Raw genomic sequence first — 25,839 nt, 5'->3', positions numbered from 1 at the left:
TAGAAAACAGGGGTCAGCACGAGAAGCTCGGAAGTCGGAGTTTGGTTAGGACAGGCTATAAGAGACGCTGACTGTATGGGGCATTTCATGGATGGAGAATGGCTGAACCTTCCCCACCAACCCAGTCAATCCAAATCCATTGATCCTATAGCTGGGGATTTTAGGGACTTGGAACAGGGACCTTTTTAATGACATCGTTGACCAGCATCACATGCTGACTCTCAAATAGTGTCCTTGTTGAGGTGAGGCAGCCAGCTAGGTCACTTCCCAACACATTGCGGTTTTGCTCCACATACATTAGCTGATAATTAACATGGGAGACTGACAACCCAAAGATTATTATGACTGATAATGATGTTGTTGTTTCATATACAGCCTGTGGCTGCTGGTTGCATCATTTTCTGCATGACCATGCCGCTAATGCAGTGCTCATTATCAAATAGCTGGTACTTATTTTGCCGACATCAAAACCTTTGATTTTCGTGAAGATCTGAACCCCGATACGATAATGTTTTAATTTTTCCAGGTGATTCTTTACCATTGAGAGATGGGGCCAAAAACGACATATAGCATGATACTTCAAAAAGTTGTGGACGAGTTATGACAAAACTTGGTGGAGGAGTTGGGTAGGTGACAAGAACAATCCGATTAGATTTTGTTTCAGGTCCGGATCCAGATCTGGCCGCTCAGTGGCATACAAAACATAAGCTGTTCAACCTGGTGGAGGTATGTACTCGACCAAGTGCCATTATAGTTTAATCGGAATGTGCTCAAGGCTTCGTATTTGGGGAACTGTTAATGAATATAGACCAGAAAAGGTTCCATTGAACCAAGTTGATAATCCACGACACCCAAGTTGGCAAAAATGCAGACACAAATACACACTGTTTAAGTTCCTTATTGAGAAAATAAAAGCAGTCTTATATAGTATAATAAATAACAATGCAATAGGTATACCTGCTTTAATCGGTGTGGGGCAATAAGTTGACATGAAACTCATTTTGATCAATTCAGAAATGCTCACCAGAACAAAAATAACGTTCACAAAAGCCATGTTATGCTCTATTAACATAGATCGATTTCAAAGTAAAAAAAATAAAAAATTCAGATCTATTAGAATGGAGGAACGTTTATCATGGGTAAAGATTGTATTCCTGAAGTGCCAAACAGCCCAAGAGATGAGTTGTTAAAAGAATGTACATGGCCTACATATAAAAACAGCAGTGGGAACAATCACATTAACGCTTACAACATGCAACAGTTTCACAAAATGATCGCAAATGCAATAATTGGATTTCACATCTGTGGGTTTTAATGTAATTGCCGCTTGAGTGCAATTGATTCGGCCTGCTCGTAGAGCTGAAAGTGTGGATTCATCTTGTCAAGAAATCAAAAATCCAGGAGCTGCAGACAGACATGTACATGAACAGGTACAGAATGCAATATGTATGTTAGAATATGAAAACAAAACAAAACTATACAAGGAGTGTGGTGGCAAGGTGTATAACAAAGAATAAGACGACGTAATTATTTATCTCCTACTATATAAATGGCAGTCCTTCTGTCTGTCTGTTTGTTTGTAACCAATAAGCTCCTAGACCAGTGAACCGATCTTGATGAAACTTTACACACATATAGACCCAACATTCAGCTCCAGGATGCGCTAAGTGGCTTTCCATAAAAATGGAAATATATATATATATATATATATATATATATATATATATATATATATATATGTATATATATATATTTTATATTGTGACGTTCACGGGACTTGAACAGTCCTGCCAACGTAGAATGAGTCGAAACGATGGAGGCGGTTTATTTTTTATAACCCGAGGATGGCGGTTTTATTCGCTCTCCAGCAAACGGGACAAGGAAGGTGGCACGAGTCGCTTTTCACTGAGTTAATAATGTTTATTTCTCTAACCAGAACGATAATAAGACTCGGCAAGAGGAGGGATCCGGGGGGGATTCGACGGGAGGTGGTGTGGGTTCGGGCGTGGGGAAAAACACAAACAAATCCAATGGATATACAAATCTCAAACCCTCAAAGGTGCCAGGTACACACACACACACACACACACACACACACACACACACACACACACACACACACACACACACACACACACACACACACACACACACACACACACACACACACACACACACACACACACACCTTAGCTAGTGGTCAGGCTTGCCTGTGGTGTCGACGTAACAGTCACTGGATTGGTGCCGAACGAGCTGGCGTTGCGCTCGTCAGGGGCAGCAGACACGGTGGTGCCGAGGTTCCGTCAGCCCTTCCACGCAGAACCGCGGTTTCCGGCCTGTGAGCTCCAACCAGCCACCGTGGTGCTGTTCCTGGTGGTATCGACCTCCTGGTGTAGGCCCAAGACCGCTCACAGCCGCCAGTTCTAGCGCCAAGATGCGAGCAGGAGAGGGAGGTCGGTCCGCCCGCCGTTCGGTCCCGTACTCCGAGCCAGCAGAACTCCAGAGCCAACCGAGGTGAGACACGAGGCACAGCAAGGCCACGAGACACGACGAATCGAGGAACGAACCAGCGCAACGAGAGAGCGCGCTCTGAGACAAACAGTCTCGACCAGACGCTTTCTCTTATGACTCTTCCCCCTCTCTTCTCCCGAACAGAACCTTTTTATACTCCAGTCCTCATCACTTCCAATCGAGCCCTCTTATTGGCCCACTGCCGTCGCCTTCCGCCAATCGTGATCAAGGGGCGGAGCCATCCGCAGCACTGGCCTGTTAAGTCACGGCAAGCCTACAGGGAATACTGAAAGGGGATACGCATAAACACTTACCCTAACCCGTCTCCCTATCTAATTACGTGACAATTATCATTTCCCCCTTAAAGAAATGGACATTTACTAGACAATTTATCACCACTGAATTGCAACTTATTACATTGAGATCCTGGTACAACTCGAACAGCATGGCATACCTTATTAAACATCCTAATTACCCTTTGAATGCATACCCCCTCCCTTCAGACGCAACAATATATATATATATATATATATATATATATATATATATATATATATATATATATATATAAATAACTTCCATTAAAAAAAATGGCTTTCGAATAGTGCGCCGGCGTATTAATCGTAACAAAAGGCTTCATGGTTAAAAACGCTAGGGTTTTTTGAAATAAAAAATGTTCGTATTCGTTGACTTTTTAAACATACACATTCTCCTGTTATTTGAATTCTCGAACTGCACGCGCACGGCAACAGCTAACTGCTGATAGAACTGCTCATGAAAGAGCCAGGCAAGCGAAGTCAGCTGCGGAGAGAGAGAGAGAGAGAGAGAGAGAGAGAGAGAGAGAGAGAGAGAGAGAGAGAGAGAGAGAGAGAGAGAGAGAGAGAAAGAGGAGAGACACGAGAGAGAGAGAGAGGAGAGAGAGGAGAGAGAGGAGAGAGAGAGAGAGGAGAGGAGAGGAGAGGAGAGGAGGGGAGAGGGAGAGAGGAGAGAGAGAGAGTCACCTAACTGCAAATAGAGCGTCACACCGACGGGTGAGAGAAGCACAAAACTCACGTTCCAGCTTTCTAGGTCCGGGTTTTGGCAGGACATCAAGGACAGTTGCCACTGCTGCTAGAAACATTGAGTGGCTCAAGGCCGCCTTCAACTATGACCTCTCTGAGGATTACGGCAGCATAAAGCCTTCCTTCCATAAATCTGAGGAATAAAAGAAGCCTGCCTAATTTTCTCCATACAACTAATGCCTCAGTCTAACTAGCGTGAGGAAAATATGACAAATTTCCCGGGTATTACCGGGTACTTCAGCTAGTTTGCAATAAAGCACAGTTCCCATTTAATAAAATAATTAAACATGGAATGTTGCACTTGTGGTCTTCACACAAAATTATGTTTAGTACCCTGGCTGAAATTGTGGCTTGGGATGAAAGCTGAGAGGTATGTGCACTCACCAATGAGCTGTCTGGCCTGGATTTAAATCTTGACCCAGCTCTAACCTCTCACCCTGGTGTGTCACATGCAGGGCGAGGCATCACTGTGTATGCCGTCCAACGGTAGGACGCAAGCCAGAGGACCCGTCTGTCAGCACTGTTCGTTGGTGGAATATCACAAGGTGTCTTTTGTGAAGAGAAGGTGAGTTAGTGCCAGTATCCTGAGTAAATTGCAAATTCCTGCTGCTTTCAGTCAAATGTCAAGCCAGCCAGTTTGTTAAGAGTCATTCCACCTCATATCACCGGAGGCCTCCCAGTTGACCCCCTCAGATTTACTTTAAACTTTCATAAAATAGTTCCCAGGTATCAAAATAAAGCTGCGTAAAATTTTAGGTCCATAGATGCGGTCAACTCTGAGATATTGAGGGTTGAAAATGTGGTTGTGGCCCTATTTTTATGGTCGTTGCGAGCATCACAAAATGAACGGCTACTTTTAACCTCACAACTTTTTGAATATTAATGCTAGAGCCTTGAAATTTTCAGAGATTAATCTTCTATAACTGCTCTGTAAGAAACAAACATAAAACGGAGTATACCTCTATTAATTTTTATGACCTGATCAGTTGAAATCCAGAAAAAAAAAATGTTGGTTTTGTATGAAGACCCAACTTTGAAACCCCATATATTTTTATTGACCCATCCCAGAAGCTTGAAATTTTTTCAGGTAATAACTGTATGGTAGTAGTATTCAAATACATGTTTATTTTTCTTAATCAGTCATATATAATACAGTCATGATCCCTCAAAAATTGAAAATTTTCATTTTTCCCCGAAATTCAGGTGAGGATTGCAAATATATGACAAGGTATACCACTTCAAATGGTTCACCATTGGAAAGAGCATATTCAAATTTACAAAAGTGTCAAAATACCAAAGTGGTATAATGTTTCTATCAATATCTTTAAAATATTTGAATAAATAATGTTCTGCCAGTGCAGTGCACGTTGTGTGTGCTAATTAATGAACAGTCCTTTTACATGTAGTACATGTATATACAATGTACATACATATCATCTGCTATTAGGATACCATGAACACAATACTTTGAAATTTGAATTTGTAATTCTTTGTTTCTCATTTGTAAATAGCAAGAGCTTAACTCATCTGGCTGGGGCTAAAAATAGAACTCAGGAATAGTGGCTGATCTGCTGATGTCAGCAGTGTATATAGTTCCATTCAAGGGAAGACATTTGTTGGGTTCCTTTGGTCCATGTGATGAAAGTCCATTGATGCTCCCCTAACGTCAACTGGGAGGCAGTACAAGCTCACACCTGACTTGGAAAAGCAGATCAAGGACCTATTCAAATCATTTACGTGAAATGTTTTATTACATTATTATTGCAGTATGTGATATATTTTTGTATTATTAATTTTATTCATATAACTAATCATTCATGATTACCATGGTGCTCACACCATGCACACACTTCATGTATTCACGACTGTGTTAACAACAGTTTAAAAAAAAAATAGAAAATATATTTTTAAAAAATATACCACTTTGATATTTGACACTTTTGTAAACTTGAATATGCTCTTTCCAATGGTGAACAATTTGAAGTAGTATACCTTGTCATATATTTGCAATCCTCACCTGAATTTTGGGGAAATGAAAATTTTCAATTTTTGAGGGATCATGACTATTATATATGACTGATTAAGAAAATAACCATGTATTTGAATACTATTACCATAGTTATTACATGAAAAAATTTCAAGCTTCTGGGATGGTTCAATAAAAATATATGGGGTCTCAAAGTTGGATCTTCATACAAATCCAACATTTTTTTTTCTGGATTTCAACTGATCAGGTCATAAAATTTAAAAGAGGTATACTTAGTTTTATGTTTGTTTCTTACAGAGCAGTTATAGAAGAATAATCTCTGAAAATTTCAAGGCTCTAGCATTAATATTTAAAAAGTTGTGGGAGTTTAAAAGTAGCCGTTCATTTTGTGATGCTCGCAACGACCATACAAATAGGGCCACAACCACATTTTCAACCCTCAATATCTCGGAGTTGACTGCATCTATGGACCTAAAATTTTACGCAGCTTCATTTTGATACCTGGGAACTATTTTATGAAAGTTTAAAGTAAATCTGAGGGGGTCAACTGGGAACATTTTCTTAAATTTGGTGATTTCAGATAGAATGACTCATAAATATTTGGGCCACAAACGCTCTGACCGACTGTATAAGATGGCAATAATTGGCATCGTTAAAAGTAGTAGAAGTAGGTGTAGTAGTTGTAGTAGCAGCAGCAGCAGCAGCAGCAGCATGGGCATGTTTAACTTCTTAAAAGTGGGGGGAAGGAAGTTTGCAAGTGCAAATCGCAGGGCGAGTAGTGATGACCGGATAAGTCTAGTCCCTGTAAATTGTTGAGTTGTTCTGCATCAACTGCTTTGCAAGAATCTCGCAGAGTCGCTCAGCAAGCAGAACAAGCAATTAAGAGAGGTGCTTCATCATGTTTGCAAAAATGACTGCCGTAGTTGGATTCAAAACAGCACGACAACCAATGAAATGTTCAGAGGCATACCCTTGTTATGTACAGTGCCTATAGAAAGTCTACACCCCCTTTCAAAATTTTCACCTTTTATTGTCTTATAGCCTGGAATGAAATTGCATTAAATCAGATTTTTTTTCTAACTTTATTTGCACATCATAACCCACAACTTAAGTGAAAAAAAAGTCTACAAATTTCAGAAAATTAAAAATACAAAACTTGAATATCTTTGATGGATAAGTCCCTTATAATAGCAATTGTAAATTAGCTCAGGTGTAACCAATCACCTTCAAAATCACACACAAAGTTAATTGGCCTCCACTTGTGTTAAATATTTGTGATTCGGATTATTTCAGAATAAAATCAGCTGTTCCTGTATGTTTCCTCTGCTGGGTAGTGCATCTCACAACAAAGACTCAACCTTGAGAACCAAGGACCTTTCAAAGACATCCAGGATTAAGTTGTGGAAGGTACACATCAGGGGATGGGTATAAAAATATTTCAAGGGCCTTGAATATCCCTTGGAGCACAGTCAAGACAATCATTAAGAAGTGGAAGGCACATGGTACCACCAATACCCTGCCTAGTTCAGGCTGTCCCTACAAAATGGATGACCAAGCAAGGAGGAGACTAATCATGGAGGCCACCAAGAGACCATTGGAAACCTTGAAAGAGCTACATGCCTTTATGGCAAAGACTGGTCACTGTGTGCATGTGACAACACTATCCCAAGCACTCCACAAGTCTGGCCTGTACGGCAAGGTGGCAAGAAGGAAGCCATTAGAGTGTACGAGGTGCAGTGGAACACAGGAAGCAAGCGTGCCAGCATCAACTCCGCTTTATTGCGCGACCGGAAGTACACTCCTGCCACCCCTAGCGGGCGAGGCATGATATACGAAAACCCAATCACGTGATACAGCACACTCCTCCCCTCGTAAAATGACAAGTCAAATGATGAAAGGACAATCATAACATGACCAACTGAAACCCATCAATACTCATAATCCTCCAAGTACCGCGGCCGCACCCTGACCCGCCTCGGACGGGCAGCGCCCCCAGACAGTCCAGGCTCAGACGCCTCCCGGCTCGGTCGAGGTGACACCCTCGCCGGACTCGCGCCATCCGCAATAACAACCGCCCCCGGCCGACCAGCCTGCCCGACGTCCCCAGGTAGGACAGCATCAGGCGAAGACCCCCTGGGCGTCGGCACATCCGGCCCTGGCGAAACAATGTCAGGCGTCGGCGACATTACAGGTGGGGGTCTCACATTGTTCGGCCCGGGGAGGTGTGGGGGGGGGTGACGCTGGACAGCGATCATGCATTTGGTCCACGTGCCGCTTCCACACATCCCCACCATCAGTCCGCACCATGCAATTCGCCGGCCCCAGTACCACAGAGACCACAGCCGGCACCCATTTGGAACCGTGGAAATAATCGCGCACCATTACCCGCTGTCCCACATCAAAGCTGTGCAGCCGCGTCGGACGCGACACCGCCCCACTCCCCGACCCTCCAGGTCGCAGTAAATCCAGTCTGGACCGCAATGCCGGTCCATAGAGACGAATGGCAGGAGAATCACCCGTGACAGGATGAATCGCGTTCCTGTAATGGAGCAAAAAGACATCAACCACCGTCTGCACAGGTGCAACCCCCCCCCCCCTGCGCAAAGCCCGTTTCAACATCTTAACAAACGACTCAGCTTGCCCATCCTGAGACGAATGGGCAAGCTGAGTCGTTTGTGATGTCGAATACCATTTTGGTGTTAGATGTCGAATACCATTTTGATGTCGAATACCATTTTGGCGCATAAACTCATCAAATACACTCACGATGAACTGCGGACCATTATCAGAGACCAGGATCTCCGGTAATCCTTTATTAGCAAAGATCGTCCGCAGTTTCTCTACTGTACTGTTTGCTGATGTATGCTGCATTACTACAACCTCCGGCCATTTAGAGAATGCATCGATTACAATCAAAAACATTTTGCCATTAACCGGCCCCGCAAAATCTACATGGACCCTCTGCCAGGCTCTGTCTGGGGCAGGTCATAGTCCCGAAGCTCGACGCGGGTTATCAGCATCTGTTTGGCACGTGGCACAATGCTTAACCAACTGCTCAATGTCTTTGTCCAACCCCAGCCACCACAACAGGCTACGAGCAAGACTCTTGGTCTTCACGACGCCAAGGTGACTGACATGAAGTTCTTCCAAACACCGCTGCCTGAACTTCGGTGGAATCACCGTCCTCATTCCCCACATAACGCACCGTTGGACCAACGACAGCTCCGATGCGCGTGACGTGAAAGGTTGAAATGCCGGTGTCGAAGGCAGATCACTCCAATTCCCCGTAGAAATCGCCTGGACGACACGGGCGAGCACCGGATCACGAGCAGATTCCACCGCGACCTGTCTGGACGTGACCGGCCCGCTTTGGACCTGGCCCAGCGCGAACACATCGACCCGGTCAGACAACTCAGACGCAGCTGGACCCTCTGCACACGGCAAGCGTGATAGCCCGTCGCAGTTAGCATGCTTCTCAGTGCTTCGGAACTGAATATCATAATCGTAAGCACCAAGAAACAGACACCACCGCTGTATTCGCGCGGCCGCTACCACCGGCACCCCGCGTTCGGGTCTCAGGATGAATTGAAGTGGTTTGTGATCCGTCTGCAAAGTGAAATGCCGTGAAATATTGCTCCACGCTGAGCCCCGGGTTAACCGTGGATTTGAAATCCCCGCACAATCGGACGTCTCCATTCCGTTTCAGCACCGTGACAACCGGGGTGGCCCAATCTGAGCACGACACCCGTTGGATCACTCCAAAGGCCTCCAGCCTATCCAGTTCACCCTTGACCTTGTCCCGCAGGGCATACGGCACCGGACATGGTTTACAAAACTGAGGAACCACCCCCTCCTTCAGGAAGAGTTTTGCCTCCATGCCCTTGAGTTTCCCAAGGTCGTCGCAAAACAAACCTTGATGTCTTTGCAGAATCTTCTCCAACTGATCCTCCCACCGGCTCGGCACGGATTGCACAAGGTGAACTGCGGCCCAGTCTAGCCTGATGCGGGCCAGCCAATCTCGGCCGAGGAGAGACGGTCCCCTCCCCCGCACGACGTACACCCGAAGTGTGGCGACCTGGCCTTGGTACCGCACAGACACGTCTGCCATCCTGACTGGCGTTATCTTCTCGCGGGTGTACGTGAACAGCATGAGGTTGGACCTGATAAGCTTCAGGCCGTTGAGTCTACGCGCGGTCTGTTCGCCGATGATCGACACAGCCGCTCCCGTATCGACCTGGAACGTGATCAGCGTTTTGTTCACTTCGACTTCCACCGTCATCGGGCGCGCCGCCGCCGGGCCAATTGAAAACAGGCCCATCAACGGCCACCGGTTCCGCCCGGGGTCGCCTCGCACATCGCCGTCCATGACCTTAACGGTGGCCGGCGCCCCACGGCACACACGCATCAGATGACCCACCTTGTGACAATTCAAACACACGGTGCCTTTATACGGGCACGCACGGCGCAAGTGTCGACCTCCGCATCCCGAACACATCCGCGGGGCCAATTTGCCGCACGTGCGGCTGCGCGGCGACGTCCGACCCGCATTGAAGGTCGAACGTGCGTCCCGGGGTGCTCGCGACCCCGCGCGGCCGGTGATGGCTCGAACATCCCCGTGAGTCTGCTCGACGGCTGTAGCCGTGCTGACTGCCGAGTCGAATGTAATGGCTTCACCCTTCAGCCGTAGAACCGCTGAAACCATCTTCGCCTCTTGTAAACCAGCGATAAAACGATCCTTGAGCCGCCCTGGACGATCCCCCGCCATGAACTTGCAGGCCACGGAAGAATGCTTAATCCGCGCCACGAAATCAGCGACGCGTTCCTCTGCCCCTTTCGAGAGGCGATCGAACTGGTATCGAGCGAGCTGTAATGACTTCTCCGGCGCCATGTGTGCTTTCATCTTCTCCACAATGTTCTGAAACAACAGCCCGTCATCACGGAGCTTGTCCGGCGCCACCAAATCACGCAGTAGTCGATAATGCTCCGCCGAAAGCGAAGCGAGCAAGATCGACTTCTGTTTGCTCTCGTCGACCACATCATTCGCATGGAAATAGCATCCCAATTGTTCTGAAAACAATTTGAAGTCGTCTCTGACGAAAACGGGCACAAGTCCGTTTTCAACCATCCTCGTCAGCCAACTAGAGTGTACGAGGTGCAGTGGAACACAGGAAGCAAGCGTGCCAGCATCAACTCCGCTTTATTGCGCAACCGGAAGAACACTCCTGCCACCACTAGCGGGCGAGGCATGATATACGAAAACCCAATCACGTGATACAGCACAGCCATTACTCAAAAAAAGTCCACATTGAGTCCCGTTTGAGGTCTGCAAAAATATTACTCTGGAGATTCTGAAGCCATGTGGCAAAACGTTTTGTGGTCTGACAAAACTAAGATAGAACTTTTTGGCCTAAATGCAAAACGTTACATTTGGCACAAACACAGCAGAACCCATCACCCATGTTATGAGGATGTTTCTCATCAGCAAGGACTGGAGCACTTGTCAGGAAAGAAGGGAAAATGGATGGAGTAAAATACAGAAAAATCCTAGAGGAAAACCTGCTGCCCTGTGCAAGAAAGCTGAAATTGGGACAGAAGTTCACTTTTCAGCATGACAACGACCCGAAGCACACGGCCGAAGCTGCACTGGAGTGCCTACGGAACAAAAAGATCAATGTACTTGAGTGGCCCAGTCAGAGCCCCCATGAAAATCCAAATGAAAATCTGTGGCATGACTTGAAGATTGCTGTTTTTTCAGTTTTTAAAAGTACAATGACCTTTCATTAACCTTAACTGCCCATTATTTATCTTTTTATCTGCAGGACATCCAAGACAACAATTTATGTGGAAAAAAAACAAAAACAAAAAACAAACTAGAAAAAAATAATGCCACAATTTTATGGCCAAAATCTTCAACCAAAAGATCCACCTCAATAATTTATTTACTTTTTAACTATTTTACATGTAATTGGAAATTTAAGTTGAAAATAAAAAGCTATTCCTGCTTTGAAAACAAGCAAGAACATAAAACATAAAAAAGAACTTGCTTTTGGAGTCCCAGTTTATTGCCAGGAATAAGGTGAGAAGAAACGCTGGGGTGTATCACAAGAGTAAACAATACTTTCGACAGTGACAATGTGCAGATGAGATTTGTTTGGCAACAGCAATTATACTTATAGTGCATGAAACTGGAAGAACTGCAACAGCATTGGGCTGGAAGTTTAAAAACAACAACCCCATGGACCTATTCGCTTGAACTGTTGAAGAGCTGTTGTATTCAGACAATGATATATCTTCCTTTCTCCACCTCTCATCATTAAAGCACTATGGCATCATTTTTCCAAGTCCTTCCTGAACATCATAGTTTAAGATGGCATATCAGGCATCCACACCTCATCAGCATAATCATGACCATGTTCATTGTACCACACTCTCTGCAGAGCGTCAGTTCTGCCTAAGTTCACCCTTTACAAAGGTAAAAATCATGAACAGGTCACCACTAATGCAGGATAATGAGTGTGCAATAATTTAAAATGGTTCAGGGTGCTGGTGAACAAGCCTACTTTCCGTGAATGACACCGAGGATCACTATTGTCCAGAAACAACTAGTACTGGCAGACTGGATATCCTGAGTAACATCATTCTGATGGATGATGTACACATTGACGTCTCACCCTACCTGCAAAACACCAGGGTGATAGTTTATAGCTGGGCTGAGATTTGAACCCAGGCTAGACAGCTCAGAGGTGAGTGTGCATACATTGAAGTGATCCCACCACAATGATGCAGGGAATATTACCAAATGCAGAAAAAAATAATCAAGAGAGACTGTTTTTCCAAGTGCTGCACAAAAACAATTAATATACATTTTGCACAACACAAATTATTAAATGCTGTAATTGGTAATTCCATTTCTGAACTGACTAAATAAATAAAACCATCAACATAGACTGCTGTGAACTGTGCTTTATGATCTGTAACCACCGAGCTGCCTCCCTACTGTCAACACCAGAGGATTGTGGCAACAGTGGCAGCTGCACCTTTTCCTCCAGAGAAAATCAGGTGATAACGAAAAATATTCCAAGAGAGCTCTGCATTGATGTGACATCTCACTTTTGTGCAATGGGATCCAGGACAGCTTGGTCGTATGATGCTCGCCTCTAAGCCACCTAATCTGGCTTTGTGTCCCGATGAGATGTGACACATCACTTGTGTCCAAAGATGTGATTAAAACAGTCATCCATGTGCTTTCCAGCAGGGTATTGCATCACAGAATGTGCCGTATTTTGAAGAAAAATAAAAGACGTGAAGACAGTTATTTCATCGCTGAGCACTTACTTGGAGACATTAAAGATCTCCTGACGCCTTTCACACAGGGCCATTGTATTTAAGTACCCGAACCATCTCCCACAATCCTGTACACTTTTATAGTTGTCAATACCCTCAACAATAAAACGGAACAATAGAAACAATGTTGTCAATACCCCCAAAGGATGGAGAGAGAACACAAATTTTTTTTTTTTTCCAAAGAGTAATATAACAGAAAGCAAGAGCAAAAACAAACATGTACGTTACGACACATCGCAAGCCCCCCAAAAAATAAAATTAGAAAGGCAATGAAAATGGGATTTGAAATATATTAGGACTATCTAGACCAAGACCAACCTACCAACTGGGGTAAGACCTTCTCACAGTGAAGAACCTCCACAGTTTGTTCACCATCCGCCTCAGCTTGCCTGGCTGCACGTGTTGCTGCTTCTACAGGGATGTCAGAAAGCAATGTTCAAAACAAAAGTAAATACAGCATCTTTTCAATGCAAGCAAATATATTGCAGCCATTTTACCAAAGACTAGGTCACTAAGGTGTTCCCTTTTGCCAGAATAGGTCATAGAAAGGAATGTGGAACAGCCTCTTTTGATTAACAGTTGAGAAACATGCCAACATTGGGGGAGGGGTGGATAGTTCGACTTTGATTTGGACTATAGCCCTGCTTTGCAAGTTATAAACCAGCAAAAGCATCTTTACTTTTCTTCCCCAGCATTTTCCCCTCTCCCATCAAATCAAAAAGTGAGTGATTTCAAGCCAAATTTAGAAAACAAGACGTCCAGCATTTACCAATGGAAGGGCTCAACATTGTAATTAGATTAATTTATGGTATATATTAAAATGAATAATCTGTATAAAAGTAGTTATTTTGGGTGTAGGTACTTCAGAATCTGGACAAGGTTTTAAGCTTCCACACTCGACGACGGAAATGGCCTTGACATTGGCTTTGAGGCCACCAAAGACCACTATAGAGTGTATATTGGGAAGTGGGGTCAGGCAGTGCCGCTGCTGGCCTGCAGGCAAAAGGTAACCACCATTAGGCTAATAACTCCAAAAAATTTCAATGTCCAACATGTCCCAAAAACACTGCTGCGAAAGGTTCACAGGGCAGCTCCCGGGTATCTCCCTCCCCCCGCCACAGGCAAACCCTGCTAGTGTATGTACATACTAAAGTATGATTTTTGAAAGGGAAATATATATATATATATATATATATATATATATATATATATATATATATATATATATATATATATATATATGTTGTTGCGGAAATGGCCCTTAGTGTGTTATTAAATATAGGATTAGCCCAGATCCCCCACTAAATGCATGTTTAGCCAGGTTATTCAGTAAATGGACACTACATGTGTGTCGGGAGGTGTAAGAGGCTGTTCATCGTTGGTACATTGGTGGTGGACCGAGAGGTTGTTCTTCTTCCTTCCTCTCCCCGGACAATAGTCCCCGCCCAGCACTGAGAGGGGGAGTGGCCTAGAGAAGGAAGTGAAACTGAAGGGAGGAGCCAGGGGGTTTTGAGGCAAGCGAGTGAAGGAAAAGACTGCAGGAACGCCGGGGAAAGCGATGGTGAAACTGAGCGCCGAGGTGATGTGATGGGTTTTTCGTGAGGAGCAGTCAGCTGGGAGGCGAGCAGTCGCCGGGAAGGCAAGCGGTGCCAGAAGAGCGCCGAGGTGGGGCGCGAGTGGGCTTCGAGGCGAGTGAGCGAAGGAAAGGCAGGGGCTAATCTGCCAGGAGAGAAGGTGACCCTGAGCGCGCAGAGTCTGCGATCGGCAGTGGTGAAACTGAGCGCCGAGGTGAGGTGCGATCGGCTTTCCAGGAGCACATCGACAGGTTCATCCGGAGTCCGGTGACGGAGCCTCTGACTGTCCCTACTCACCTCACGGCTCGACGACGTCTTGGAATCCCATGGACCCAGCCTGCAGAGCCCAACACATCGATTTGGCCTGGTCTGGTGAACAGGCCAGGCCTGGACTTGTATACTGGATCTTGTGAGAAACCAGCTGAAACTCACCATCGACCTGACGGTCTTGTGCCATCGACATTAAGTGGGGTCAGAACGTGCTGAGGAGGGCGTGCGCAAGCGGTGCCTTGAGAAGAAAGAGTACAACGCCACCATCTTGCCACGCAGCGTGCTCAAGCTTGGGGCTCGAATCCGTGGACATCGGCTTGTCACGAGCCACATTCGTGCTTTTGAAACTTTCCTCTCGTCCATGAAACATCATCAAGTACTCTGTGTCTTGTCTGCATGTTGTTTAATGCTTATCTCGTGAGGGTTCCCTTCGAAACCCGTAATCCGTAGCTCCCGAGTTAAGAACGGGTTATATATTAATTATAACATTGTCGTGAATGCTATGCTTGTGTCGTGTTCTCCGATATCCCCAATAAATCTGGCTGATTTGTATGAAGTTGCTGCTTTGAATTAATTTGTGCCGTGCCGAGGAACGATCTGCTCGATTTGGATATAAAAACCAAAATTGTTACAGACTGGCAGAATTCGCTCGGTATCTGACAAAACCAGTCTGTAACCGGGGTCTATTTCCCCAACTGGTAAGGTCCAGGGGTACGTTGGTATCGCGATTCGAGATGCGTAACCCGAGGCCTGTGCCGAACCAGCCGGCGTTATAACCCCGGAGACGGCAGTGGTTAGGGTGGCGCCAAATCTGTAACATTTGGCTGTCGAGAGTAGGGTGCAAAAACCCAAACTGGATACGGACAGTGATTGACGCACTCGTCTGCCCCTTCCCGCCACCGCTAAATCTTCAACAACACATATATATATATATATATATATCTTCTTCTTCTTCTTCTTTCGGCTGCTCCCTTTAGGGGTCGCCACAGCGGATCATCCATATGATCCGCAGAGTGATTTGGCAAATGTTTTACGCCGGATGCCCTTCCTGACGCAACCCTGGTCGCCTCTTACGACACAGGGATATGGTACACCTATTTTAACCGGGGCATACACTGGCCCAGTACACTGGTACTCATTTCACCGACCTCGGAAGGATGACAGGCTGAGTCAACCCCCTGGTGTATTAATTCAGTGGCCCAACGGGGCTTGAACTCAGGACCTTTTGGATCCCAAGCCGTTGCCCTAACCACTGCGCCAACACCAGGCATATATATATATATATATATATATATATATATATATATATATATATATATATATATATATATATATATATATATATATATATATATATATATATATATATATATATATATATATATATATACGGATTTCAGAGTCTGGTCTGCTTAATGCATACACACATCCAGGTCTTCAGACAGTTATTTCCTTAAATGCATGTTCAAGATAGACCCATCCCCATGTTTCATGGGATTTTAAATGTGGTGCGTTGAGAAGGGTAAAGAATAGATCCCCTCTCTTCTGGGAAGCGTTTGTTCTTTACGACAAACACATTTATGCACGCCATTTCTCTCATGGACGCCGACACCCCCCTTCTTACAGTAACATTTTCACACATTTCTTTCAAGGACGCCGAGGCCCACCCTTTTTCGATCAGCATTTGACACCGCAAGGAATAATAACGAGAGCATGGGTTGTCATGGGAATGGTGCGCAAGTGGGGCGGGTGAGCTTGGGGTGACTTTGTGCCCGCTGAGTAGTAGGGCGGATATGTAACATTTTTGGTGGAGTTGTGCACTTCTGGAAAGAAGCATGAAACTTTGCCCTGGGGGGGTTTTGGGTATGCTGATTTCAAAAATTGCGGGAACCATGATGTCACTCCAGCGGTTCTCGCCAAAAATTAAGAAATTCAAAATGGCCGCCACAAAACACATTTTTGCCCATAAAACGGCTCTAAGTAGCCCGATTGCCTTGGTCTTGATGTCTATACCTATGTTTTTGAGGTAAAGGAATCCAATAAAACACATGAGAGGACTCATAACCTACATCTTCATGCTGAAAATTTTAAAATATTGCTGTTATAACACTAATTTTCATAGAAACGTATCATAGTGATTTGCACCTAACCTTAATTCCTTAAATAATTGTGTTCATGCCACTAGAGCAGAAACCTGGTAAAGGCTTGAATTTAGCAGTGTGGTGAATGCAGTCAGGTCGCAGAGGACATCGGCAAAACACAATACCAGAAATTTATTGTGGAGCATTTGAATGCCAATATCACTGCATTCAATGACACCATTCATAAGAACAATCTACCCTTGTTAAATTCCAGTTCGGGAAAGAAACCTGTGAAATCCACTTCTAAAATCTCCAACCTACACAATGATGTACATCTCTTCTCAAGGATGTATATATCATGGCAGGCTAGAGACAGTGATATGGATGCTTTCTTCAGGAATGAAAATCATGCCTGGCCTCCATCATTGGCAGCGAATTGCATCATGCACCAATCAAGCAAATCAGACTTGATGGAATGTTTGGAATCATTGGTACCTCAAGCAGAATCTGTTCCAAAAGTGGATGTAAAAATTGTTGATGGCGCTGCCCTTGTGCACATACTTGATCCGAAGAAGTCAAAGGCTTCTGTCAAAACTTTCAAGGACTACTCATAACTGGTGTTCCTGCCATATTTAGAACGCATGCTCCAGGATGTTGTTCGTTTGGATGTAATCTGGGATGTATACAAGGAGGACAGCCTCAAGGCACAGGCACGACAGAACTGTGGATCTGGAAACAATCTCAGAGTTGCCAACAACACAAACATGCCTATCAACTGGAAGAATTTCCTGCGTTGCGATTCAAACAAAGAGAGTCTGTTCAAAGTCCTAGCCAGTGCAATACAGGAGTTTCAATCCCCCAAACGGAAGCTAGTCATCTCTACACATGGCGAGAAAGTTGTTTCATCACCCATATCCAATCTCTCGGACTTGTCCTGCACTCATGAGGAAGCGGACACACGGCTTCTGTTTTATGCTTTCAATTCATTCAATCACGGATTCACCAAGCTGATGATACATGCTACGGATACCGATGTGGTGGTTATTGCAATTGCTGTGGCAAGTGTCTTCAAGGAGTGTGAAATATGGGTGGCATTTGGTCATGGGTTTAAAGTTTAGTATATCCCCTGTCACCTGATTTCAGCTGAATTAGGTGATGATGCATCTTGGGGTCTTCTGTTTATGCATGCAATATCAGGATGTGATACTGTTTCTGCCTTCTTTGGAATTGGAAAGAAAACAGCTTGGGCAGTATGGCAAAGTATGCCTCAGCTTCCACCTACTTTCGTTAGTTTATCTCGTGTTCCAGCTCAGATATCCCAAGACGATGTGGACCAAATAGAAAGATATGTTGTTCTCTTGTATCAGCGAACATCTGCACTTTGCCATGTGAAGGAAGCCAGGAAGCAGTTGTTCACTACCAACCATAAGATGGAAAACATTCCTCCAACATTACATGCCCTAGAACAGCATGTGAAAAGGGCTGTTTATCAGGCAGGGCATATCTGGGGACAGTCACTTGTAGGAAAGCCCAATGTTCCATCACCAAATATATGGGGCTGGGAGAGAGTGGAAGATGATTCCCCATGGACACCATGCTGGTCTACTCTGCCAGAGGCAGCCATAGGTTGTCAAGAACTGTTGAAATGCGTATGCAAAAAGGAATGCACTAAAAGATGCACTTGTGTCAAAGCAAATCTGCCATGAACACAGTTGTGCTTCTGCTCGGGACAGTGTAACAGAGAGTAAGAAGTAAATCTTGGCCATGTTAACGCTACAGTGACATAGTGACTGATATGTTAGAGTAATTTGACAACATTTTAAATGGACACACATGCTGCAACCTTAGCACATGGTTTTCCTCGTTTTTCCATCATATAGTTCCTGCAGTATTGAGAAATACATATTCTAAAGGAACGACATGTGTTGTACCTGATCATTCCATGGCTGAATAGTAGAGTTAAGCCTGGCTACTGGAGCAATAGTAAACCCCTGGTGGTAATTCTTGGAACTTGTTCATGTCATTTTGTTGTGTCGCATAGGTGTCCTTTTAACAGAACGAATGACACACAATTGGATCCCTTAAACTCATAAAAATAGTATTGGTGCCAAGATGGCAATCGGTGCACTCACTTTTGATGTTGACTGTTGTAGGAAATTGCGCTATGGGCGTTTTAAATTTTTTTTTTTACAATAAAGATATATGTTAAGTCTTCACATGTGTTTTATTGGATTCCTTGACCTCAAAAACATAGGTATAGACATCAAGATCAAGGCAATCGAGCTACTTAGAGCCGTTTAATGGGCAAAAATGTGTTTTGTGGCGGCCATTTTTAATTTCTTAATTTTTGGTGGGAACCGCTGGAGTTACATCGAAGTTCCTGCAATTTTTGAAATACGCATACCCAAACCCCCCCCCCCCCCAGGGCAAAGTTTCATGCTTCTTTCCAGAAGTGCACACTGATTTCACATATCCGCCCCACTAGAGAGGGGACACTGATACAAAAAAAAAAAGAGAAGAGGAGGCCCGTGCTGGAGGGAGCAAGCGAGGAAAGCGAGCGAGTGAGCGTGTGAGTGTCTGACCAGCGCCAACGAGACAATTTGTCAGTCAGTTCGTCCTTTCCAGTGGTGGAGCGAGCGCGTGTGTGCTTGTGGGAGTGAGCACCGCCGACAATGACAGTTTGTCAGTCAGTTCGTCCGTGCCACTCGTGGGTGTGACCAACGCTGACAAAGACACAGTTTGTCAGTCAGTGGCGTCAGTTCGTCCGTTCCAGTGTGGGAGTGACCAGTGCCGACAACGAGTGAGGCATGGGTCGGTTACAACGAGTGAGGCACGGGTCAGTCACCAACGGACCGTGTGGGTCACGAGACGTCACCAGTTTCTTGAAGTGTGAGTAGCTGCCCGTGTCGCAGCACCAGGGTCAAAACCCGCGACAGACGATCTCGGTGCCCCCGGACGTCGACTGGCATTCAAGGCTGTTGGCGAGTGGGTACATGGCAAGGCACGGTGCTGGCGACGGACAAGACATGCACACACACACACATTTCAGGATATTTTCACTTGACGGACGACTTCTCTCTGGTGAGCGGACGACTCTTCTTCCCCCCCCCCCCCCCCGAATGATCTGCTGAGTACCCTTGTCTGTGTTTAGTTGTAAGTAAGTCAACCCCCGATAAGCATCTGCTCTCTGTCTCTTTCCTGTCATTTCGACTGATTTTGCCTGAGTAATTATTCATTTTGATTGCTTTGGAATTTATTCACTTATTTACCTCAGGAAATAAAAAGTTCTTTTTATTTACTTATTTTCTTAATAAATCATTTGTTGATTTCCAACCTGTCCATGTTTGTCCTTTCCTTCCATTGGTCGAGCATTATCTGAACCCAGATAGACTGGGAGGTAATTACAACAGATTTGACCAAAAATAGTTGGCACGCACAAGCGGTTAAAACGCTCGGCCGCCCTAATTAAGATTTAATCAAGATAAAATTAGTGCTTTGCCGAGGGCACGATTCCAGTTCAGGAAACCATGTGACCTCCAGTTAAACTGGCATAATTAGAGGGTGGATACTGGAACTCGTGCTTAACTGGGTGGTGTTCGTGCTTCTAAAACAACCCACCGTACCACAACGTTAATTGTGAGCGGTGGCCCTCTTCCGAGGACAACCGGGGATTAATCCCCGAGTGACAAACTGGTGTCTCGGTATCCGTGGCCGTAACAATATATATATATATATATATATATATATATATATATATATATATATATATATATATATATATATATATATATATATATATATATATATATATATATATATACATATACATACATATACATACATATTCGATCCATTGGGACGATACACTGGACAGAGCGTTGGTGCTGCCGAAGCTTTCTCCTGGGCTATTGGGAACAACCCTGGATGGGTTGCCACTCTGACAAAGGATACTCAAATGGCTCAATCATCCCAGCAAGCTGGTACTCATTTGCCGACCTTGGAAGGACGACAGGCTGAGACAACACCACCTGGTATTAATTCAACGGCCAAGTGGGATTTGAATAAAGGACCCTAGAATCCCAAGCCCACCACCCTAACCATTAAGCCAACACCCAAAGCCAGGCAGAAATATCTATATATTAATACTGAAGGACCAATTTTGTGCTCCTCCTAGCGGTCGCATCACGTTTTTCTGGGTACTGTGACCTGGACTGAAAGAAACTTCGTACCTGTAAGAGTGCATCGCACATAGTGGCAAGAGTCAACTTTCAACTCTGAAGCAGAATAAACACTTTTCGTTTTACATTCGTTCACATGGCGAAGTGTGACGTCACCGCTGAGAGGCGTAAGGACGTCATGACATCATCGGTCATTCGCTGACATCATCACGTCTTTCGTCGACAGACGGTTACCGCTGAGAGGTGTAATTACACTCCTCGAAAATAGCATCTGCAATGTAAAACCCTCTTCTGCACATGCTGACTACCTCAGAATGTGAATTTGACACAAAAAAAATGCAACAAGAAACATTGTATCTTATATATTAATACTGAAGAACCAATTTTGTGCTCGTCCTAGCGGTCACGTCACGTTTTTCTCGGTACTGTGACCTGGACTGAAAGAAACTTCGCACCTGTAAGAGTGCATCGCACATGGTGGCAAGAGTCAACTTTCAACTCTGAAGCAGAATAAACACTTTTGGTTGAGGCAGGGCGGGAGATGAAGAGACGGGGGCAGGGAGTGAAGAGGTGGGGCGGGAGATAAAGAGACGGGGGCACGGAGTGAAGAGGCGGGGGCGGGGAGTGAAGAGGCGGGGCGGGGAGTGAAGAGGCGGGGCGGGGAGTGAAGAGGCGGGGGCGAGGAGTGAAGAGGCGGGGGCGAGGAGTGAAGAGGCGGGGGCGAGGAATGAAGAGGCGGGGGCGAGGAGTGAAGAGGCGGGGGCGAGGAGTGAAGAGGCGGGGCGAGGAGTGAAGAGGCGGGGCGAGGAGTGAAGAGGCGGGGCGAGGAGTGAAGAGGCGGGGGCGAGGAGTGAAGAGGCGGGGCGAGGAGTGAAGAGGGGGAGGGGAGGAGTAAAGAGGCGGGGGCGAGGAGTGAAGAGGCGAGGACGAGGAGTGAAGAGACGGGGGCGACGTAAGCACATTTTTGGGGGGTAAGCAAATTGAAAGCGGCAGACGGGGGGGGGGAAATGGGGCGGGGGATGAGTGGGCAGGGGCTGGGGTGAATTAGGCGGGGTTGAGTGTGAGGGGGTGGACAGGGGGCGGGAAATCAAGAGACGGGGGGCGGGGCCGGGGTAATTAAATTTTTGGGCGGGGGTAAGCAAGTTGATGGCGGGGAGGGGGAATGGGGCGGGGGATGAGTAGGCGGGGGCAAGCACGCCCTGTCCAGTCCATGTCCCTCGAGTGTGGGTGAGCTGGTGAGGGTGGTTGAATGAACGGAATCCGTCTGTGACGGGGTTTCAGCTCGTATATATTGTTATGGTTGTGGAAATTCACAGATCACCATTCAGGTTCCCCGAAGATCAGTTATGTCGATAAGTGTGTGTTCCAGGTTAGATTTCCCCACCAATGTATAACAGGGATTATTCGTGTGCCGGGCTGTGCATCTTCCATTAGCCATTATTCTGACTCTATCTTTTATTTTAACAACAACAACAACAACGACAAACCACGTCCGCATGAAGCCTGTGATTTCAACCACGTCCGCGTGAAGCCGGTGATTTCAACCACGTCCGCGTCAAGCCGGTGATTTCAACCACGTCCGCGTCAAGCCGGTGATTTCAGCCACGTCCGCGTGAAGACGGTGATTTCAGCCACGTCCACGTGCAAGCATGACTTGCAAAACGGATCAAAATGGCCTTACCCTCTGAAGAAGCTGGCCAATCGGAAGTGAAAGGGGCGGAGCCAGCCGGGGGTAGAGGGTTGAAGGTGAAAGAGCGAGCACCCCCCCCCCCCGAACCCGATAAAGAGCAGCGCTGGAACGCCAAGAAGCCAGTTGTTGGAGTGTTGGAGTCCGGGGAGTCCATTTGAGTTCGGAGTGTTGGAGTCCGGAGAGTTGGGGAGAGCACTCGAGTTGGGCGCTGGACTTCGTAGCTTGCAGTCGGCGGTGGGAGTGGAGAGACGCCCCGTTGGGAGCTGGAGAGTCCGGAGTTCGGGCAGTTGGTTCACTAGGAGTTCGCTGGCGCAACCAGGAGGCCTGAGGCGAGACCCATTCCCTCCTCCAGCACGTCGTCGGCTAGACCAGGCCGCAGTGGAGGCCGGACGACCAAGGGAGCCAGTCGGAGCTCGGGGGTCCGGGCACAGACATCGAGGGTCGCCGAACCAGGACCCAGGGAGTCACCACGAGGGTGGCCAGGTAGCCCGCTCGGTCTCTCGGATCCCCTTCGGTCATCCTGGCTCCGAGCAGTTATAAAGGCTCACCAGCCCGGTTCTTTCTTTCTGGAGTTTTGCATGAAAGTCTGTGGCGCCTTGTCCAGAAGTAACAAACTAATTATGTGAATGTACATAATAAATAGAAATCAGCTGTAGGTTTTTGCTCGTGTCTTTTCCCCATCCCCCCATTCATTGCATATGTGCATTGAAAATAAATACCAATATTGTTTGAATGTTCACCTGCTCGTTGCGTCCCTTCCTCCATTGACTGCCATAATTGCGTTCGGGATATTAGCTGGCTGATTAGAAGCCGATAAAAGATACATCTGGTCCTATGGGACTGAGCGATAGAAAACCGCTCGGCAATCACATAGAGAGCGAGCTGCTTAAGCAGCTCATTTCCGTGCAGGTTCCATTGAAGTATAAACGCCCAGCATTTTTGTCCGCGCGAATAATTAGGTCGAAGGACAATTCGGCGATCGACCCTGTAGCGCGTGGACAGAAGAGTTGGCTGGTTTATGGTGTGTTAAGAACACCCGTAGCTGGGTTTCGGCATTGATCCGGAAGCTGCGACTACATTGCCACGTTCGGTGGGGGCGCACGGCCGCAATCGGGCTAAAGGCGCTCGTCCGCACGCCGGAGTGGCGAAAATCCACAACAATATTATATATATATACATATATATATATACATATATATATATACATATATATACATATATATATATACATACATATATATACATATATATATACATATATATACATACATATATACATATATATACATACATATATATACATATATATACATACATATATATACATATATATATACATATATACATACATATATATACATATATATATACATACATATATACATACATATATATATACATATATATATACATATATACATATATATATATACATATATATATATATATACATATATACATATACATATATACATACATATATACATATATATACATATATATATATATATATATATATATATATATATATATATATATATATATATATATACATATATCTTCTTCCTCTTCTTCTTCTTTCGGCTGCTCCCGTTAGGGGTCGCCACAGCGGATTATCCATATGATCCGCATAGTGATTTGGCACATGTTTTACACCGGATGCCCTTCCTGACGCAACCCTGGTCGCCTCTTATGACACAGGGATCTGGTGCACCTATTTTCACCGGGGTATACACCGGCCCAGTACACTGGTACTCATTTCGCCGACCTCGGAAGGATGACAGGCTGAGTTAACCCCCTGGTGTTATACCACTTGGTATACACATATGCAGTGTATACATATACATATATATATATATATATATATATATATATATATATATATATATATATATATATATATATATATATATATATATATATATATATATATATATATTCAGTGGCCCAAGCCTGGTGTTGGCGCAGTGGTTAGGGCAGCGGCTTGGGATCCAAAAGGTCCTGAGTTCAAGCCCCGTTGGGCCACTGCATTAATACACCAGGGGGTTGACTCAGCCTGTCATCCTTCCGAGGTCGGCGAAATGAGTACCAGTGTACTGGGCCGGTGCATACCCCGGTTAAAATAGTTGTACCATTTCCCTGTGTCATAAGAGGCGACCAGGGTTGCGTCAGGAAGGGCATCCGGCGTAAAACCTGTGCCAAATCACTATGCGGATCATAACGGATGATCCGCTGTGGCGACCCCTAACGGGAGCAGCCGAAAGAAGAAGATATTCAGTGGCCCAACGGGGCTTGAACTCAGAACTTTTTGGGTCCCAAGCCGCTGCCCTAACCACTGCGCCAACACCAGGCTAAAATTATATATATATATATATATATATATATATATATATATATATATATATATATATATATACATATATACATACATACAGAGAGACATATCTATCTATAATTCCAGCAATGTGTGTGTGTGTGTGTGTGTGTGTGTGTGTGTGTGTGTGTGTGTGTGTGTGTGTGTGTGTGTGTGTGTGTGTGTGTGTGTGTGTGTGTGTGTGTGTGTGTGTGTGTGTGTGTCTGTGACTGCTGTTTCTCGACAACCGCTGGTCCGATCTAATTGAAACTTGCCAGGTATATTGCTGGGGACCTGAGGATGTGCCTTTTCAAGGTTTGATATAGTTGCCGATTCGCCCCCGCCGGCGTGCTAACGGCCACGTGACTCGAATCGCGGCACGTCGCCCACCGGACGGACAATTATATCGTGACCCTCTCGGACTAACGCCGGGAGCTAGTCACGGGTGGACCTTTCGGCCTCACCACGATCGTGCCAATCAGCCATCCGCGTGGGATAGGGTTGCTCGCCAAACTCGACCTACCTAAGTACCCACGCGGAGGGTAGACCGGGCGATCGCACCTCACCGCAGGTCGACTCCAGACACGGGCCGCTTTAGAGATCTGTTCCGTAATATCGGGATAACCGAGCGGTGTTGTCGTCGGCCTCGATGGTTCCGATTAATTATCGGGCGTATTAAGCCCACTACCAACCCTTTACGTGAAGCAAGATGGAGATTCAATTAAAGAAAAGACGAAGCGAAACGGGAAAACAGTTCAACATGATGCACATTTATTCCGCGGCACACGGA

General features: G+C 45.5%; 1 protein-coding gene across 6 annotated transcripts in view; it reads right to left on the bottom strand.

Moving 5' to 3' along the window:
• Window positions 1-25,839, bottom strand: part of CENPX (centromere protein X) — a 75,802-nt gene that overhangs the window by 21,208 nt on the left and 28,755 nt on the right. For 4 of the 6 annotated variants that reach the window (XM_085884773.1, XM_085884772.1, XM_085884776.1 and 1 more), the window contains 2 exons: window positions 13,226-13,314; window positions 3,479-11,211 (listed from right to left, as the gene is read on the bottom strand). In XM_085884773.1, the coding sequence (XP_085740899.1) occupies window positions 9,056-10,684 (1,629 nt within the window). In that variant the 5' untranslated portion in view covers window positions 10,685-11,211; window positions 13,226-13,314 and the 3' untranslated portion in view covers window positions 3,479-9,055. Of the gene's footprint in view, window positions 1-948; window positions 1,405-3,478; window positions 11,212-13,225; window positions 13,315-25,839 lie in introns of those variants that run through there. The other 2 variants (XM_085884777.1, XM_085884775.1) reach the window with 2 other exon arrangements.

The sequence above is a fragment of the Eptatretus burgeri genome, chromosome 6 (genome assembly GCF_056783735.1).
Source record: "Eptatretus burgeri isolate ZD-2024b chromosome 6, Ebu_testis_v1, whole genome shotgun sequence".
NCBI classification, from domain to species: Eukaryota; Metazoa; Chordata; class Myxini; order Myxiniformes; family Myxinidae; genus Eptatretus; species Eptatretus burgeri.
The sequence above is the reverse complement of the archived record's forward strand: the minus strand, read 5'-3'. Positions and strand labels throughout refer to the sequence as shown.